General features: G+C 46.4%; 1 protein-coding gene across 2 annotated transcripts in view; it reads left to right on the top strand.

The window, feature by feature from the left end:
• The window catches only part of fam189a2 (family with sequence similarity 189 member A2), a 109,331-nt gene that overhangs the window by 69,065 nt on the left and 19,456 nt on the right, over positions 1-20,810 (top strand). The window contains exons 4-7 of one of the 2 annotated variants that reach the window (XM_078530043.1): positions 2,348-2,482; positions 5,540-5,647; positions 9,902-10,035; positions 13,234-13,363. In XM_078530043.1, coding sequence (XP_078386169.1) covers positions 2,348-2,482; positions 5,540-5,647; positions 9,902-10,035; positions 13,234-13,363 — 507 coding nt within the window. The remainder of the gene's footprint in view (positions 1-2,347; positions 2,483-5,539; positions 5,648-9,901; positions 10,036-13,233; positions 13,364-20,810) is intronic. The other variant, XM_078530053.1, reaches the window with a different exon arrangement.

Raw genomic sequence — 20,810 nt, 5'->3', positions numbered from 1 at the left:
ACTCCCTCAGTACTGACCCTCCGACAGTGCATCACTCCCTCAGTACTGACCCTCCAACAGTGCAGCGCTCTCTCAGTACTGACCCTTTGACAGTGCAGCATTCCCTCAGTACTGACCCTCTGATAGTGCAGCACTCCCTCAGTGCTGACCCTCTGACAGTGCAATACTCCCTCAGTACTGATCCTTTGACAGTGCAGCATTCCCTCAGTACTGACCCTTTGACAGTGCAGCATTCCCTCAGTACTGCCCCCTGATAGTGCAGCACTCCCTCAGTACTGACCCTCTGACAGTGCAGTACTGACCCTCCGACAGTGCAGTGCTCCCTCAGTACTGACCCTCCGACAGTCCAGCCCTCCCTCAGTACTGATTCTCCGACAATGCTGCGCTCACCCATACTGCACTAGCGTCAGCTAGTGTTTGTGGTCGAGTCTCTAGAGTGAGGGTTGAACCTACAACCTTCTGACTCAGAGACAGAAGTGCTACCCACTGAGCTATGCCTTGCAGCGTGATGCCCATCAGCGTGGGCAGGATCTTCCGGTCCCGCTGAAGTCAGTGGACTTGTGGCAGGCTCACTGCATTTTCTGGCCCCACCCCCGCTTTGGCAGGGCCAGGAAACCCTGGCCCGTGTTTTGTGCCCAGACACTTTACGGATGATTCAAAAATAGAAGCAGAAGCTCTTTTTCAAAAATAAAATGGGCGTTAATATAACTGGAGTAAAATAAATGATTAGCAGCCATGATTATCACCTCTGCAACCTGAGTGAACTCTGCGATGTAATCTTTAATCATCCACATCCTTTCGTGTCAGAGAGCGACAGAAGGTGCCTTATTCCTTTGACATTGGCAGTCATAAAAAATGAAAAAAGCTTGCATTTCTGTAGCACCTGCACAACCTCAGGACATCCCAAAGCTCATTACAGCCAATGAACTGTTTTCAAAGTGCAGCCATTGCTCTAATGTAGGAAGTGTAGGAACTACTTTTGCACAGCAAGCTCCCATAACCAGTAGTGCAAGATCATTGTAATGTAGGAATATAGGAAGAGGAGGAGGCCATTTAATCCCTCAAAACTGTTCCCCCATTTAGTGAGATGATGGCTGATCTGTGGTCTAACCCCACATTCCCGCCTTTGCCCCAAATCCCCTAATATCTTTGGTTAACAGAAGTCTATCAATCTCAGATCTCAAATTAACAATTGATTGAGCATCAATTGCCATTTACAGAAGAGAGTTCCAAGCTTCTACCACCCTTTGTGTGTTTCCTAGTTTCATTCCTGAAAGGTCTAGTGCAAAATTTTTAGACTATGTCCCATATAGTCATGGACTCCTCAAGCAGCGGAAATATTTTCTCTCTTTTTCTAAGCCATCAGTACCCCTGAATGTTTTGGGAAAACTTTAATCAGTTCAACCCTTCACCTTCTAAATTCCTAGTTTGTGCAATCTCTCCTTGTAAGGCAACCTTTGGAGTGTGGGTATCATTCTGGTAAATCTTCTCTGCGCTCCCTCTAAGGCCAATATATTCTTCCTAAAGCATGGTGCCCAGAACTGAACACAGATGTGGTTTAACCAGGGCTTTGTACAGCTGAAGTCTATCAATTGATCATCAGTAGTTGATGGAACGAGAGGAAGAAAGACTTGCATTTCTATAGCACTTTTAACGATTACCAGATGTCCCAAAGTGCTTTACAGCCAATCATGTACTTTTGAAAAGAGGTCACTGTTGTAATGTACGAAACAAGGCAGCCAATTTGCGCACAGCAAGCTCCCACAACCAGCATTTTGATACTGACCAAAAAAAACTCTTCCTTTTTAAGGATATTTCTAGAAGGATAAATATTGACCCCAGGATATGAGGGCAAACCCCCTGCTGTTCAACAAGAAATGGTGCCGTGGAATCTTTTACACCCAACTGAGAGGACAAACAGATTCTCAGTTTAATGTCCCATCTGAAAGACAGCATCCCCAGCAGTGCAGCACTCCCTCCGTGCTGCACTGGGAGTGTCGGCCTAGGGTTCATGTGCTCAAATCTCATGCGTGGGACTCAAGCCCACAGCCTCCTACCTCAGTGGCAAATGTGCTACCCAATGGGGGAGAACTCCCCTGCTCTTCTTCAAAAGGTTGGGCCAAGGGACATTTGAGGTCCACTGGAGAGGGCAGACATCTCGGCTTAGCATCACTGCCAAAAAACAACCATCAGTGTATCAGGAAATAATACCCAGTGATGTGTCAAATGTTAAGGTGTGAATTGACCAGTTGACAAATATGAATGGATCAGACAATATGATTTAGTGTGGCTGCCCAGTGCTACTCTTACCAACCCCTCTAATATCTTTTCCTGTTTCTTCTTAAAGGTCAAGGTTGTTGAGGGCAATAGTTGCTTCTGCTGTGATGACAACCAGTCAATGAAATGCAATGATAAGAAGGAGATACTGATATTATACCCGGTTCTCTCCGTCTCCTGCGACACAGTGCGACTTGTGCTTAAGGTACAGTTCAGCCGTAACAAGGAACCCACTGAGTAACTGCAAAGTGTCTTTGGAAAACTCTTAACTAAGATTCTGGGAAAATTCTGACCAATTGATTAAATCAAAACAACAGGAGCAACGGGATTCATTGAATCAGTCATGGGCACAAAAAGGAAATGTTTCAAACCCACAAGCGCATTTCAATTCTGCACAGGTTTCAGATCCTGAATTCAGGATTTCTTTGTGTAACTCAGGCTGAATGTCAACTGGTTGTTGTGAATGAAATCATATTTCTGAGACACCAAGCTAAGGGTCACAGCCTTTGGAGTCAGCTAGCTCACTCCCAAGAAAACATCCTCAGTTTAAGATGATTAAAGGATTTGATAGGTTCGATAGAGAGAAATTATTTTTTCTGTTGGGGGAAAAGTCACAGAATCACAGAATTTTAGGAGCACAGAAGGAGGCCATTCAGCCCATCGTGTCTGCACCAGTTCTCCAAATGAGCATTATGACCTAGTGCCCCAATGCCCTGCCTTTTCCCTGTACCCCTGCACAAGTAATCATCCAATGTCCTCTTGAATGCCTCGATTGAACCTGCCTCCACCACACTTCCAGGCAGTGCATTCCAGACCCGAACCACTCGCTGTGTGGAAAAACTTTCTCATGTCACATTTGCTTCTTTTGCAAATGACTTTAAATCTGTGCCCCCTCGTCCTTGGGTCCAGAACAAGGGGACAAAATCTTAAAGTGAGAGCCAGGCCGTTCAGGGCTGATGTCAGGAAGCACTTCTTCACACAAAAGGGGAGTGGAAATCTGGAGCTCTCTCCTCTAAAAGGCTGTTGAGGCTGGGGGTCAATTGGATATTTCACAACCAACTTTGATGGATTTTTGTTAAGCAAGGGTTTTAAGGATGACAGAATCAAGCTGGGTCAATGGAGCTGAGGTACAGATCAGCCATGATCTAATTGGACTGAAGAACAGGCTTGAAGGGCTAAAGGGCTCCTCTGTTCCAATGATCATAGGTCCCATCTGAGCTGTGTGAAGAAGCGCTTCCTGACGATCAACTGAATGGCCTGGTTTTAATTTCCGCACTGGGAACTAGCCACAATGCCAAGTCCAGACTATCTAATTCCGGGCCTATTCAAATCAGAGGCCTTTGGCCCCTCCTCCAGGCAGAGAATTGTTGACATTCTTAAGTGGACCTCGGAACAGGACTGTGCACTCTGGGATTAGACCCCTGATGCTGAAAACAGAAACCTCACAATCTGGCTCAGTCTCTCCTAATGAGTAAACCTGAGGGGACCCCTTTAATCAATTAGTTTTGATGCTACATTGATTTAAAAGAATCTAGCTGGAAACAGACTCGGAAGGTGACTGAGTAAATAGAGAAGGCTGCTTTTTATTTGGAGGAAAGAAGGTGAGCTCCTGAGGAGTGGCAGTGATTACATAAGCAAAAGGAAGTTATGCTAAACCTTTAGGAAATATTGGTGAGGCCTCAGCTGGAGTATTGTCTGAAATCCTGGACGTCACACTTCAGGAGGATGACAAGGCCTTGGAGAGGGTGCAGAGGACATTTATTAGAATGATACCAGGGATATGAGGGAGTGTGGATAACCATCGCAAGAGCATCAAGTGTAAGTGTCAAAAGCTCAGTTAAACACACAATGAAGCTCTTTCTATAGTCAGCTATGCATTCCTTCATTCCTACCACATGGACTCATTGCTGCAACTCTTGAATGCAGAGGGAATAACGTTAATTATTTTCGAGCTGGCAACCTTCATTTCCATCAGGTATACCCGTCCGGTCTTATTTGAGCAGTTTGAAAGGCATGAATTTTCTGGATTTAATCTTTATTTATTATTCTGCGTTTCGGAGGCTTTTCAAATTTACGACCAGTTGTGTAGGTTTCAAAAGGCCAGGAACCCAATTAAACAGAGCCCACGTTGTATGGGTGTCAGTCGGGATTTGATGTAATGGATTGACTCCAATCCAGCCCACCGTGACTGTGCCAGATCTTTGAAAGAGCTATCCAATCAGTCCCACTCGCCCTGCTCTTTCACCCATAATCCTGCAAAATTTTCCACCTTCAAGTGTTTCTCCACTTCCTGTTTGAAAGCTACGACTGAATCTGCTTCCGCCGCTCTTTCCGGCGGCGCATCCCAAATCCCAACGACTCGCTGAGTGAAATTCTTTTCCTCATCACTCCCTCTGCATCTTTTCCCAATTCTCTTCAATCTGTATCCCTCAGGTTACTGACCCTCCTACCACTGGAAACGGCTTCTCCTTATTCACTCCATTAAAAAAACCCTTCATAATTTTGGACACCTCTATTAGATCTCCACTTAAACTTCTCTGTTCTAAAGAGTTTGCAAGTTTGAAGATTTCTGTTTGTTGAATCTATACCAATCTAGGCAATGTGAAAATGGGTGTAAATAATCCATCACATGGATTACCTGGAAGAGACGTTTTTCAAGTTTGTTTGTATGTTCCGATTTACTGGATGTTAGAATACCTTGTTTACTACTTTTGCACAACCCCGCTACATTTCATGGCACTCTGCCCTAACTTGGTTCAAGTTTAATAGATTCTATTTGTCAATGTGAATGACACATACGTCCATAATAAGTTTTATGCTGGTTTGGAGGCTTGTTAGCTACTCAGTAATGCTGACCATCCAGTCCATGAGACATTGCTCCACAGCAAGTCAGTCTCAGTTCCAGGAATGAACCTCAGGCTCAATTATGTCAAACTGCAGAGAGTCTGCAGCACAGGAACAGGCCATTCGGCTCAGCTCTCTGCCAGTGTTTATGCCCCACCCATCCCTCTTCATCTCAACCTGTCAAAATAACCTTCTTTCTCTTGCCTGTGGTTATCCAGCTTTCCCTTAAATTGTTCCCTGTGGTAGCGAGTTCCACATTCTCACCACTCTGTGGGTAAAGAAGTTTCTCCTGAACTCCCAGTTGGGTTTATTATTGACTGTCTTACATTGATGTTTTATACAATGACAGCTGTGCCTCCTGGTCTAATATTGTGTAGTAAATGCTGAATTGTTATATGCTTTCCTTTCTTATTTTCAGGACCTGCTGTTTGCCATATGTGTATTGAATGCATTGACCACCACAGTGTGTGTTGTGGCTGCTGCCTTGCAGTATCTCCAGATATTTGTTGGCAGACGACCCCAGGTGGTGAGTTAATTAACCATGAACATGTATGTCCACTTGTCTGGCAAAGGCCAGCACCGCTAATCTTTTGATTTGATGGTCAGAAGTCCAGCAGGTGCCTCACTCAAAGGGACACATCCCCCAGTCAAAATCTGTTGCACTCTCATCTCTGAATGAGAAGTTCGACGGTTTGAGTCCCACTCCAGAGAGTTGAGCACAAAATCCAGGCTGACAGTCCCAATGCAGTACTGAGGGAGTGCTGCAGTGCCGGCAGTGCCGTCTTTCAGATGAGAAGTTAAACTGTGGCCCTGCCTACCCTCTCAGGTGGATGTAGAAGATCCCACAATGCTATTGGAAGAAAAGGAGGGGAGTTCTCCCTAGTGCTTGGCCAATTTCTACCCATCTCTCAACATCAGTACAAACAGATGATCTGTTCATTGTCACATTAGTGTATGTGGGATCTTGCTGTGTGAAAATTGTCTGCCGCGTTATGTTACGGCAGTGACTACATTTCAAAAAGTACCTTATTGGTTTGTAAAGTGCTTTGGGATGTCCTGAGGATGTGAAAGGCACGAGATAAATGTAAACCCTTTCTTTTTCTTTGAGGATGTATTTCAGTAACCATGGGAACTATATCCAATCAATGTCTGGAACTGGAGCCCCTTAATTCCAATGTATCGTGGTGGGCTGTTGTCAAGTGATGATAAGTTTGGACTAAACATTGGGTGGATAGGTAGATAGGTAACCGATTTATTGAAAAATCATCATGATGATGTGTCTACAAATAAAACAAGTCATCATAATTCAAAACGTATTTATAGACAATCATTAAAATAAAAATAAAATATAAAATAATATAAGGATTGCACAATTATGAACATTTCACTATACAAACAATTATAATATGTTGCAAAATGCAGGTCTCTTTAATTTACAGAATAAAAATGAAAAATCGACTGCACTTTGCATTTTGTATTAAAGTCCATCGATCACATGTTGTCAGGTTGAGTTCATTAAATTCTCAATCATTGACATACTATTTATGTGTTTTATGGAGTAGGGGATTGGGCTGTCTCACAGTCCTATTCATTCTATATCAGGCTTGTCCAACAGTTCCGCATGGGGGGAATCACATTTCAATTTCCCTCACACTCAGGGGGCTGATGTGAGCAAATTTCAGAAAGATAAGGTTCGGCACAGCGTTAAATTTTAAAAAAGCTGACGCATGGAAAGAAACAACTTGCTGAGGAAAAGAAAATCACAGCAATAAGTTGATTATTTATTACTTTAAAAAAAATAATAAAATGACCATTCGAGTGTGAAAGGATGAGAGTGTGTGTGTCCAGCTCCCTCCCAGTCTCAAGGTGCACACTTATTCACCCTCAGCACTGTGGATTCCTGAGAGTTCCTGTTGGTGTGTGGGGTGGGGGTGAATGAGAACCCTGAGGCTGGGAGAGAGCCAGACACACTCTCCCCTCCCTCTCACTCTCTCACATACACACACTCACACAGACACCCCCTTCCTTTCTCACACACACACTCAACCTCTCTCTCTCAACACACATGCACTCACCCTTCCTCTCTCTCCCTCACACCCTCACCCTCCCTCTGTCAGACACACACATGCTCACTCTCTCTCAGACAACCACACACCCAGCCTCACTTACCCACCCGCCCTCATTCACCACTCACACCCTCACAAACCCACACACCCTCACATGCTCATTCTTCCACCCACCCTCACTCACCCATCCACCCTCCCCTCATTCACTCACCCACCTACCCTCACTCACTCACCCACCCTCACTTATCCACCCACCCTCACTCACTCACCCACCCTCACTCATCCATCCACCCTCCCCTCATTCACTCACCCACCCCCACTCACTCACCCACCCTCACTTATCCACCCACCCTCACTCACTCACCCACCCTCACTCACTCACCCACCCTCACTCACTCACTCACCCACCCTCACTCACTCACCCACCCTCACTTATCCACCCACCCTCACTCACCCATCCACCCTCACCCTCATTCGCTCACCCACTTACACTCACTCACCCACACTCACCTATCCACCCGACCTCACTCACTCACCTACCCACCCTCACTCACCCACCCTCACTCACTCACCCTCAATCACTCACCCACCCTCAATCACTCACCCTCATTCACCCACGCTCACTCACCCACCCTCACTCACACATCCACGCTCATCCACTCAACAACTCTCACCCACCTCACCCACCCTCACTCACCCACCCCACCCACCCTCACACCCACCCAATCTCATTCACTCACCCACACTCACTCATTCACTCACCGACCCTCATTCACCCACCCAAAGACCCTCACTCACTCACTCACCCTCACTCACCCAACAACTCTCACTCGCTCATTCACTCACCCAGCCTCACTCACCCACTCACCCTCACTCATTCACCCTACCTCACTCATTCACACACCCTCACTTACCCACCCTCACTTACCGACCCTCACTCACCCACCCACCCCCACCTACACCCTCACTCACCCACCCACCCACACCCTCACTCACTCACCCACCCACACCCACACTCACCCACCCACACCCTCACTCACTCACCCACCCACACCCTCACTCACCCACCCACACCCTCACTCACTCACCCACCCACACCCTCACTCACTCACCCACCCACACCCTCACACCCACCCACCCACACCCTCACTCACTCACTCGCCCACCCTCGCTCACCAAATCGGCTGCTGGGGTGGGGAATTTACAGTGAGACCAGAGGAGCAGCCTGAGGCTTAGCGGCTCCAGAACGTGTGTGTCCGCCCGGGGGAGCGTTAAGAGCTGGCTGAAAGCCCGGACTGTGGGGAGGAACCAGGTAACGTGGGCTGTACCCAGAGCTGGTAAATGTGGGGAGAATGCCAAATTTCAAAGATTCACAACAATTTATACTACAGGAGAAAAGGGTGCCTGTCGTAGAAATTGCTGAAATGGTTTGAAATTTGGCCAGAGCCAGGCAAGAGCACTATAAGCTGAGGGGCAAAGCGTGGTGAGCTGAGGCCCTACGTGCTCTACAGTTCCCAGTGTTCGCTGTTCCTCCAGTCACAGCCTGGTTCTCTTCCATGTTTGCTGCTGATAGGTTCAATGTTGAAACAGGCTGTGATTGGAGGAGCAGCCCACAGCAGAAACCTTCAAACTCACTGGCCCAACATACACTCTGGGGGCCACATTAGGGGCCCACAGGATGCAGGTTGGACAAGCCTGTTCTATATCTTATTTGTGGAACTGAGTCTTTTTAACAATGTTTTTATCGTGGGTAGGCTACACCCCACAGCTAAGTAAGCCGCCAAGAGAGGCCCAGAGATACACAGAGCAGTAGATCTAATGAGGGTCACAGACAAAGGGAACTGTAGTTTGCATGTGCTCCCCGAACCTGTTTAAAGGCATTAGGGGCTCCAGACCAGGGACTTCCAAATGAGGAACATGCCTGTGTTCCTCAGTTAGAACCACTAGTCTACAACATCTAGGGCCCTGATGAGGGACAATCTTGAAAACATGAACCCATCTTTTCAGCCTACAGTTACTGATGAGATTTGAGTGCTAATACTACTGTGCAAAATTTACTGTGCAACATTTAAATAAAGAAAAGAGACAAACGTTGATGTAAAAAAATGTTGTTTTATCTATTCTGCAATGTTTTATTTGATCTGATAATTCAAATAAAAGGGAGTTTGGGGACTTATATTCCCGCTGCTTTTAAGTTTTTAGGTATGGGGTTTTCTCGCGTATTTGAAGACATGCCCGCATATCTTCTGGTACTCATCAGGACAAATGCCGAACACCAAATTTCAAACCATTTCAGCAATTTATACTGCAGGCACCCTTTTCTCTTGTAGTATAAATTGTTGTGCATGTTTGAAATTTGGTATTCTTGCATTTATCCTGATGAGTGCACGATGAAAAGCTTCAGCAGCATGACCCTCTTTTCAGCAAGATGCAAGTTCTGTTCTACCAAACAGCTGCTTTAAAAACCCCTCGTTGAGGACAGAAATAATTGATTCCAACTCTCTAGTGCTGATTGTTAGTGAATCAGAGTTGGAGAAAAATGCTCAATTTTAGCAATTGCTGTTTGGTAAGCATCAATGCTATAACACAAAGTTTTCCCCCCTTTTTTTCGATGTCGTACTGCAGATGCTTATGTAGTCAAGATCAGTTCACAGCGTTACCTGGTTTGTCCCACAATGTCTCATGGTTCTTTGTTGCTCCCGGTGCTTTGACAGGTTGAAGCCCAGATTCCCCAAGAAGAGTCTGAAGGAGCTCGCCAGATACCTGACCCTGATGAATTTGTTCCACCCATTCCCCCTCCTCCATACTTCTCCACTTTCTGCTCCTACACTCCCAGGATTAATCCACGGTAAGGAAAGTATCCCTTTTAACCTTATTCCCGCTCGTTAGAGGAGAAAATGGACATGTACTAACACGTAAATGGTGAAAAGCTAGGAACAATGAAAGTCCAAAGAGATTTAGAGATCCATGTAGACAGATCACTAAAATAGGGTGGCCGGATACAAAAATAACCAAAAAGGCTAATGGAATGATATCTAGACAGCTGGAATATAAAGAGGAGGAGGTTTTGCTGCAGCTATTCGAAGCTCTGGTTAGACTGCACCTGGAGTATTGGGTTCTGGGTGCTGCAGCTCAGAAAGGATATATTGGCCTTGGAAAGGATGCAACGCGAACCTACCACAGTGTCACCAAGGTTCAGAGGTTAGAATAAACCAAGGTTAGACCGTCCAAACTGGAGAAGAAGGTGCTAGCCGTTTCAAACGTGTCCTACAGGACCAGGTGGAGGCCAAGTGCAAACAGCGGAAGGATCGGACCAAAGCCCGAGCATCCCACCCATCCACCCCCCCCCTCACCCCCCAACTCTTCAAACACTCCCTGCCCCACCTGTGGCAGAGTGTGCAGATCCAGCATTTCGCCCACCTCAGGACCCACAACCCCCGGAGTGGAAGGAAGTCATCCTTGGTCTCGAGGGACTGCCTCAGAAGGAATGAAAGGGTTAGATTATAAGGAAAGGTTACAAAAACATGGCTTGGAATGTAAAAGGTTAAGGGGTGATTTTATTGAGTTTTTTTTTAGAATTTTGAAAGGATTGAAGCAGGGGATAGAGGGGAACTATTTCCGCTGCTGACGGGGAGACTAGGACAAGGGGCCATAATCTTAAACTCAGAACTAGGCCATTCAGGAGAGAAGTTGGGAAACACTTTTTCAAACAAAGGGTGGCAGAAGTGTGGGACTCTCTTCCAAAAAAGCAGTGGATGTTTGCTCAATTAATAATTTAAAATCCAAGATCGATAGATTTATTGCTGTAAAGAGAGACATGTGACCAAAGCTTCCACTCATCAGGACAAATGCAAGAATTACAAATTTCAAACAATATCAACAATTTAAACCGCAACACTCTTTTCTCCTGTAGTGTAAATTGTGATCGTTTGATATTCAAGTTCTCTACCACCAAGCAGCTGATGGATAGATTTTTGTTAGACAAGGGCATTATAAGATGTGGAGCCAAGTGGGAGGAAGGAATTCAGATGCAAGGCCAGCCAAGATCTCATTGAAAAGCAGCACAGGCTCACGAGGTTGAATGGCCTCCTTCTGTTTCAATGAACTCATTTAAGCTTTCCCAGCAATACTTGCCTCTACCAAGTGTCACAACACCTGTGCTTAGGGCTGAAGCTCAGTTGGTTCAGTCTAGTCCAAGCCCAATTGGAGAATTTAATTCCACGCATCCCATTTAGCCACTTACTTGTTCAAACTTGGCAATCCCCAGTGGGATGTGTGGCGTGGAAATCTAGACAGATCTCCCACAACATGTGGAGAGTTACACTGAATCCACTTAGCTTCTACCTTGAATAAAAACTGGTGAGAATTCCATGGTGGGGGAAGGGAGGACAGGCAGAATCTTTTGCCCATGCCCCTATTTCAAAGCATGTACAAGGGTGATACCAGAACTGAGATGTATCAGGAATAAGCTGAGGCTCTTTTCTCTAGAAAAGAGAAGGCCGAGGGCTGACCAGATAGAGATCTTTTTAAAATAATGAAGGGGTTTGATAGGGCAGGATATAGAGAAAATAATTCCACTTGTGGAGAAGATCAAAACGGGATAATAACTATAAGATGGTGGTGGTGGTCCCCAGTCCCGGGTCCGAGCTTCCTGGGACACAGGGTTTCTCAAGTCTGCATCTTCTGTGTCTGTGCGCCTGTACTATGCTGTTGTGCAGGTGTAAACCCGAGCCCATGAGGGAGCAGAGGCAGCATTCTTCTCTGAGAATTGTGGATGGGTTTGGGTTGGGGGAGTCCAGGGGGTGAGAGGATGGGTGGGGTCTGGCCTGGCAAAGGTGGTCTAAGAGCTGACTTGGGGTGGTGGGGGTGCTTCTATGATCCCCTCAGCAACCCCCTCACCTCCGCTCCACCACCCCCCCCGCCCCCCCCCCCCCCCCCCACCGCCCCGCCCCACTGATCGCTGATCAGCCTGGACTCACCAGGTCCAGGTGGACTGGCACTGACCACATCCTGAGTTCCGAGGAATGCTGCTTTGGGGGATCTCCAATATCCTGGGAACAGAAGGGGAATAATCCTGGAGTGTCAAACTGCTTGTATCAAATTTGTTCAAGCCTAGACCAATCAGTTTTACCCAGCAGTGTGTAAGCAGATCGAGAATAAAACCACTTCTATCCACAACCTGATATCACTGCCCTTTGTCACTTGTCTCTAAGTGTATCTTACTATTAACACAACAGCAACAATAACTTGCATTTAGTTAGCATCTTTAATGTAGTAAAATGTCTCAAGATACTTCGCAGAAGCATTATCAACAAAATTTGATATGGTCGAGCCATAAAAGGAGATATCAGGACAGGTGACCAAAAACTTGGCCAAGGACCTAGGTTTTAAGGAGCGTCTTAAAGAGGGAGAGAGAGGTGGAGAGGTTTAGGGAGGGAATCCTAGAGCTTAGGGTCTAGGCGTTTGAAAGCATGGCTCCCAAACATGGAGTGATTACAATTGGGGATGTGCAAGAGGCCAGAATTGGAGGAGAGCAAAGACCTTGGAGGGTTGTGGGGCTGGAGGAGATTACGGAGATTGGGGGTGGGGAGGGGGTGGTGAGACCATTGAGGGAATTGAAAGTAAGGAGGAGAATTTTAAAATTGAGGCATTGGAGGCTGAAGAGACTTGGATCAATAAGTAGTGAAGGGGCGGATAATTGGCAGTAGGCAGGTTCTCAGGCTCTGCTGGGTACTTTCAGAAAGGAATTAACCACTAGGGATGGTGATGCTACTGTAGGCCATGATGTGTGTTACATTCTGCATCATCAGCAAAGAAATCCTGCATATATTCCATGATCTTTATTTCAATACATACATCAAGATTGCTACCACTTAAAAGGTTTTGTTTACAGCATTGCTGCATACTTATATAAAAATCTACAACTCCTGTAACAGGAGATTAAAAAAATCTCAATAATCTTACAATTGCTCTGAACAGTGGTCTTGTTGGACAGCTTGTAGGTAGTTGTGACTTAGCTGAAGACATGTTCCTGTTGTTGTTCCAGCATTCTGAGCAATGATGTCATTCCTCTGACTCATATCTATGCAACCAGGATGAAAGGGATCGAAGTGTTTTGTCCAGTGGAACCACCTCCCCCATATGAAGCTGTGGTGAGCAACCAAAATGATGAGCAGGTCAGTAAAGACTCCCCTTGTTTATCCAGTGAGCAGGAGGAACGCGCTTTGGAAAGAGACCATGGCTGGAATTTTCCAGCCCTTGCATTCCCCTGCAGCGGGTCCGGCTGGCTGTGGGAATCTCCAATCCCATCGGCAGGACTGGAAGATCCCACCGGCGTGAGGGGCTTGGAAAATCCCAGCCCATGGGGCAGAAATTCATCTTTCTTCCTTTATTTTTTCATGGAATGTAGGCATCACTGGCAAGGCCAACGTTTGTTGCCCCAATCCCTAATTGCCCTTGTACTGAGTGGCTTGCTAGGCCATTTCAGGGGGCAGTTAAGAGTCAACCACATTGCTGCGGGTCTGGAGTCACATGTAGGCCGGACCAGGTGAGGACGGCAGATTTCCTTCCCTAAAGGGCATGTGTGAACCAGATGGGTTTTGCAATCAATGACAATTTCATGGTGCCCATTACTGAGACTAGCTTTATAATTCCAGATTTATTATTAATTGAGTTTAAATTCCACCAGCTGCCGTGGTGGGATTTGAACCATGTCCCCTGAGTATTAGCCTGGGCCTCTGGATTGCTTGTCCAGTGACATCACAACTGTGACCCCCAGAAGGTGGGTTTGGGGGTTATTGCATTGATTATGCTCCCAACCCCACATTCAGTTCCATTGACTTCCAACCTGCTGGGGAAATGCGGAGCCCTGGCCCCTTACCCCTTGTGCACTGGTGCACCGGTAGTCTCAGCAAGGGTGAGGGAGAGAAATCTGGCAATGGTAGGCCTCACCACCTAGATGTTCCCCCCAAGAATCCCACCCAATTTCAGGCAGCAAGCCAGAGGAAATTCACCCACAGGCAATGACCATCTCTGACAGAGAGTCTATCCAGCTCCCCTTAACATTAACAGCACTGCTATCACTAAATTCCCCCCACCATCAACATTCTAGGAGTCACCATTGGCCAGAAATTTAATTGAGCCAGCTATGTAAACTCTGCGGCTGCAACAACAGGTCAGAAGCTGGGAATTCTGTGGCAAGTAACTCACCTCCAAAGCCTGTCCACCATCTACAAGGCACAAGTGAGGAGTGTGATGGAACACTCTCCAGTTGTCTGGATGAGTGCAGCTCCAACAACACTCAAGTAGCTCAACATCATCCAGGACAAAGCAGTCCACTTGATTGGCATCCCATCCACAAACATTCACTCCCTCCACCACTGACGCACAGTGGCAGCAGTGTGTACCATCTACAAGATGCACTGCAGGAACTCACCAAGGCTCCTTCAACAGCACATACCACCTAGGAGGACAAGGGTAACAGATGCATGGGAACACCACCACCTGCAAGTTGCCCTCCAAACCACAACTCATCTTGACTTGGAAATATATCGCCGTTCCTTTGCTGTCGCTGAGTGGTGGATTTACAATTAGTGGGGCCCTGTGCTCAGCTTCATTTTTGGGGTTCCACCCCCCGCCCCACTGCCCCCCCACCCCCATCTCCCCCAGGACCTCAAAGGCGAAACCAAGAAAATACACAGATTGATCGGTGCATCTTTCACTGTTGAAATCCAAGCTTACCCCTTGTCTGAATGATGGTAAAGATGGTAAATATTGCAACAAGAGGTGAGCAAACATAGCACTTGCTGATGAGAAAAGCCAAATATCACGGACAGATTTATACATAGAGAGAGAGAGAGAGAGAGAGAGAGGGAGCGAGAAAGGTAGGTCTGCAGGTAGGAGAGGGAAGCTGACTAGATGCCCACTGGAACATCGATATGTCGGTCTGTTTGTATAATTTTGTTCAGAGACAGAGATAGCAGACTGGAGCTCTGCACTGACAACGCATCTGTTACCTAGGAGACCCGAGAAACATTGCACTTTACTGAGATCTCATCACTCACTGGAAAATCTCATAAGAGTGTGGAGGAGCACGAGCTGCTGTTGTGGTTTCAGGCCAGCCCGTGTTACAATCATTCAAAGTCAAATTAAAACTTGGCTGGAGGTCAATGTTTCAGCCTTGAGCAAACTGGCCGAGGTTTTACTGAAACTCCTCTCCCCATCAAAGCTTGCTGATTGTTAAGAGAGAATGGGAATGTGTGGAGTGAGGCTCTGGGACTGCCCAGCATCTTCCCTCCGACCACGGTCCGTTTTCCAGTCCAGTTTCTGGTGTGTCTCTGAGCTGGACATGGTGTCTGGAGTGAGAGCCAAAGAATGATTCTGAAGATGTGACTATGAAATCAGCTAATAGGATGTAGCCCAGAGCAGTGCCAGGTGAATCTGTCTCTATCTATTTATTTCCTGTCATTGAGTCAGACTTGGCATTATTGAGGTAAAAAGCTACTCGCAAGCGTGTGTGTGGACTACAATTCCTCCTGTCCTAGCACGGTGGGCTGGTACTTTGAAAACCTCCTCATAGCCATACCAAAATTTAAAGACCTCCAATTATATAGCGCCTTTCACAACCACCAGAAGTCTCAAAGCTGTACAGCCAATGAAGTACTTTTGAAATGAGAATGTGGGGTACATCACAGCCAGTTTGCACCCAGTAAGCTCCCACAAACAATGTGATAAGATAAACAGAATCTGTTTTGTGTGATGTTGATTGAGGGATAAATATTTGCTGGGACACCAAGGGTAACTCACCTGCTCTTCCTCAAAATAGCCTCATGGGGTCCTTTATATCCAAAGGTGGCATCTCTGACAGGTCAGTACTTCCCTGGATTGTCTGTCTGGATGGGAGTGCGACTCAAACCCACAACCGTCTGATCCAGAGGCCAGGCTGCTTGCACTGGAGCCACCACTGACACGTTTAATCTGGCCCTGCCTATTCATTCAAACAACCAGTGAGTGAGCTCCCTACTTGCATTGGCGATCACGGGCTGAGGGGAGCGGGCAGAGTTCACTATTGTTGGGTAGAGTGAATTGGCTCACTGTGTGCCCCTAGCGGTCTGCTCTATGATTGTTAGCAAGTGGCACACCTTGTATCAGAGAGAGAGAGTGTGGGAGGAGAGGGGTTTATCAAAAACAAGGGGGAAATATAATACCTGTGGCAACCTGGTTGGAAAAGGAGCAGTTTCTGGCTACCTGTTCATATCATTTCTGAACATTTCAATCTCCTTTCAAACTTACTTTTCCAAGCATCGCTTTCCTGGTGGAATAGCAGAGTCTTACTATTTACTTTGTGAAGGTTTGACAGAGACTGAGACAGACCCGGCTTTGCGAAATAGCCAAGGTGTTTTCTTCGGGTGTGTTTTTGTAGCTGATCGGAGGCGGAGATGTTGCCGAGACCACCCCGGGTGCCTGTCATTCCCGTCACTCACGTCCCAAAAATAACTCACTTACTCTGCGTTTCCCTTTGTAACTTTGCGAATGCAGCATCGGTTCATGCGCCCAGTTTGAATGTTTGGAAACTCATTCACTTTGGGCCCCCCACCCCATCCCGTGTTGTTTGGGGGGGCTCCGTGCCACGACACAGTGTGTTTCATAGTAAATCCGCCTCTGCTGTCGCTGGGTCAAAATCCTGGGACTCTCTCTCTAGCAGCACTGTGGGTGTACCTACACCACATGGACTGCAGCGGTTCAAGAAGGTGATGGCGTAGTGGTATTGTCGCTGTACTAGTCATCCCGGGACCCAGGGTAACGGTCTGGGGATCCGGATTTGAATCCATCCACGGCAGATGGTGAAATTTGAATTAAATAGAAACCTGGGATTAAAAGTCTAATGATGGACCACAAAACCATTGTTGTAAAAACCCATCTGGTTCACTAATGCCTTTTAGGGAAGGAAATCTGCCGTCCTTACCTGGTCTGGCCCGCATGTGACACCAGACCCACAGCGATGTAGTTGACTCTTAAATGCCCTCTGAACCAGAGCAATTAGGGATGAGTAGTAAATGCTGCCCTGGTCAGCGATGCCCACATCCCATGAATGAATAAAAAAAGAATTAGGGATGGGGCAATAAATACTGGCCCAGCCAGTGACGCCTCCATCTGGTGAATGAATAAGAAAACCCCCAGTATTCTGATTTTACAGTTTAAGATGACCTATTTCTTCCCAGTACAATAGACTGTTAAGCACATAGTACCCTCATATTATGTCAAGAACCTCTTTGAACAATATGTGTTCATCTTGCTGATCGGACCGAAATTGAAGATTTCCTGTGTTTGCTATTTGTGGGGTGATTGTTGACATCAGTTATGTAATTGCCACAAAGTGGGGAGCACAGAATTTTCCTGGGGTAATTAGAGAGGAATTAAATCAAATATCCTCTTTTCAAAGAAACACTGATTCACATTGACAATACGAGGACAGGTTTCTATAAGTGGAAGTATTTCGAGTTTAATATTTACATTGGCTGAATTCCACCAATTAGCTGAACAATATGTTATTTGTATTGGGAGGACAGAGATGGATTATGCACTTACAAGAAGGGACTTTAATTGAAAGGATTGTGCTTAACAGAGTGAGCTTCCTCGCAAATGAATAGGGACATATTTTGATCTCGAAAAACAAAACCCACTTAACATCTGTCCGAGGAAATGAAGACAACTTCTGATCAGACCCACTCCTTCAACAACAGACTCCATTTATGAAGCACCATTAACATGTCGCAAGTTGCTCCACAGGAGCTGATTATCAAACTGAATTTGACTCTGAGCCACATAAGGGGATATTAGGATGGTGACCAAAGGTTTGGCCAAAGAGGTAGGTTTTAAGGAGCATCTTAGAACTGGAAAGAGACAGGTAGAGAGGTGGACAGGTGTAGAGAGAGAATTCCATATCCTAAGGCCTTGGCAGGCGATAGCGCGGCCACCAGTAGTGGTGTGATGGAAACAGAGGATGCTGAAGAGACTGGACCTAGAGGAGTGCAGATAGCACAGAGGGTTGTGGGGCTGGAAGAGATTGCAGAGATAGAGAGGGGCGAGGGTCGAGGGGCGTGGAGGGATTTATAAACAAGGATGGAAATTTTTATCGGCTGTGGGAATTTCTGTAAATATACTCCCAAACATAATCTAACAAAACCCCAGAAGACTCGATATCTCCCTATCTGAGTAGCATTCGACCTAGGATGCAACCCAACACAACCAACAGAGAAAAGAAAGACTAGCATTTATATAGCACCTTTTGAAGCTCGGGAAGTTCCAAAGCTTTATGCCATGAAGTACTCTCGAAGCATAGTCACTGTGATGTAGGAAAACATACCAGACAATTTGTGCACAGCAAGCTCCCACAAACAGCAATGTAATAATGATCAGATAATCTGCTTTTTGGTGGAGTAGGGATGAATGCTGACCAGGAAGAACTCTCCTGCTCTGCTTTGAAATTGTGGCTGTGGGTCTTTTACATCCATCAGAGAGGGCAGACAGGGCCTTGGTTTATTGTCTCATCCGAAAGGTAGCACCTTGGGCAGTGCAACACTCCTTCAGTGCTGCATTGGAGTGTTGGCCTGGATTTTTTGCTCAGGTCCCTGGAGGGGAACCCGATCTTAACTTGTGACGCTGTTCCCACCCACGTGTTTAAGCCGGGTGTTCGACAGATTTTAACTGCTGGGCACTCATTTGGATGCTGCCAGTCAGCTCGCTCCCTGGTTCTGGGCAGGCGCAATAGTCATTATCATGTTGCTGTTTGGGGGATCTTGCTGTGCGCAAACTGCTGCATTTCCTACATTACAACAATGACTTCACTTCAAAAAGAAACCTCATTGGTTGTAACACGGCTTTGGGGTGTCCTGAGGCCGTGAACGGTGCTATAGAAATGCAGGTTCTTTCTTGGTTTCGATTAGGTTCAGTGAGAGAATTAGATGGATAGAATGTCCAAATAGGAATGTGGACAGAAATCAGAAAAAAGCCTCAATGCCTTTTTTAATTCGATTAAAAGTGACAGCTAGTTTCAGCCTTTTGACACTCGGGGAGATTTGAACCCTACTCGCGAAATTGGAGTAGGCCTGGCTTTGAATGACTTCACAGTCCCCTTAGCTGCTGCCGCTTGGGTTTATTCCCGTTTGTTTAAATATCAAGCTGCTACGTGGCAGTGGTCCCGGGTGGAAAACTTGTGTTCCGCCTCCTCCCCCAGCCCAAGGAGCGTCAGCCACATCACTTCCCCTTTGGCCCAGCCGTGAAAGAGGATTGACTTAATCCTGAACACTTCCTTCCTCATGTTGCCAGGCATTGTCTTTCCTGATTTGATGTACGTGTTGTTTATGAATATCCATAGTTTTTATACGTTTCTCAGTTGAGCAGTCTACGGTGCGGGTGAAGTTTAATTTTGGGGAGGGGCTGATGACTTGTCCTCTATCAGTCGCCGATTTTGCTTTTGTGCTTTGTACAATTGAAAGGCTTCTCATTCTGTGGGATATTTAGTTACCAGGGGGGAAAAAGGAAAGAGTTATCTGCATGGACAGGGTTGAAAGGAAGTGATTCAGTCACCCCCCAACAAATACTTCTTTTGTAGGAAGGAACATAGGAGCAGGAGTAGACCATTCGGCCCTTTGAGCCTGCTTTGCCATTCAAGAAGATCATGGCTGACCTGAATGTGGTCTCAACTCCACTTTCCTGTTTGCCCCCTACCCCCTTCCCCATAACCCTTGAATCTCTTGTCTATCAAAAATCTGTCTAACATTGCCACTTTTTCACTGATCTACATTAGCTTCTGATCCTGCAACTTTATAATTCTCAACCTTGTTTTCAAATCACTCGATGTCCTCGCCCCTCCCTACCACTGTAACCTCTCCCAGCCCCGCACCTCTCCAGAATGTCTGTGCTCCTCCATTTCTGGCCTCTTGAGCATCCCCTATTTCAATCATTCCACCATTGGTGCCCATGTCTTCAGCCGCGACAGACCCGGACACTCAGGCTAGCTCAGGGGACATAGGTTCAAATCCCACCACAGCAACTCTGTCCCTAAACCCAAACATCTCTCTCTCTCTCTATCGAGACACTCCATAAAATCCACATACTTAACCAAATTCTTCTAGTTCTTTCATGGAATAGTGGGTGTCACATTTGTTGCCTATCCTTAATTGCCCCTTGAATTGAGTGGTTTACCAGGCCATTTCAGAGGGCAATTAAGAGTCAGCCACATTGCTGTGGGTCTGGAGTCAAACGTGGGCCAGACCAGGACAGTAAGGCTTCCTTCCCTGAAGGGCAACCAGATGGGTTTTTCATGACAGTCAATGGCAGTTTCATGGTCACCATGATTCCAGACTTTATATTAACTGAATTTAAATCCCAGCTGCCTTGATGGGATTTGAACCCATGTTCCCAGAGCATTAACCCGGGCTGCTGGACTACTAGCCCAGTGACATTATCACTATGTCTCCATCTCCCGCTGTCCTTATGTGGCTCAGTGTCAAGCTTTTTGATAATCCTCCCGTGAAGCACCTCATAGAGTCATAGAGGTCTACAGCACAGAAAAAGGCCCTTCGGTCCATCGAGTCTGCACCGGTCAAACAAGTACCTAAC

This window comes from Cetorhinus maximus, chromosome 2 (assembly GCF_964194155.1).
Source record: "Cetorhinus maximus chromosome 2, sCetMax3.hap1.1, whole genome shotgun sequence".
Lineage (NCBI taxonomy): Eukaryota > Metazoa > Chordata > Chondrichthyes > Lamniformes > Cetorhinidae > Cetorhinus > Cetorhinus maximus.
The sequence above is the reverse complement of the archived record's forward strand: the minus strand, read 5'-3'. Positions and strand labels throughout refer to the sequence as shown.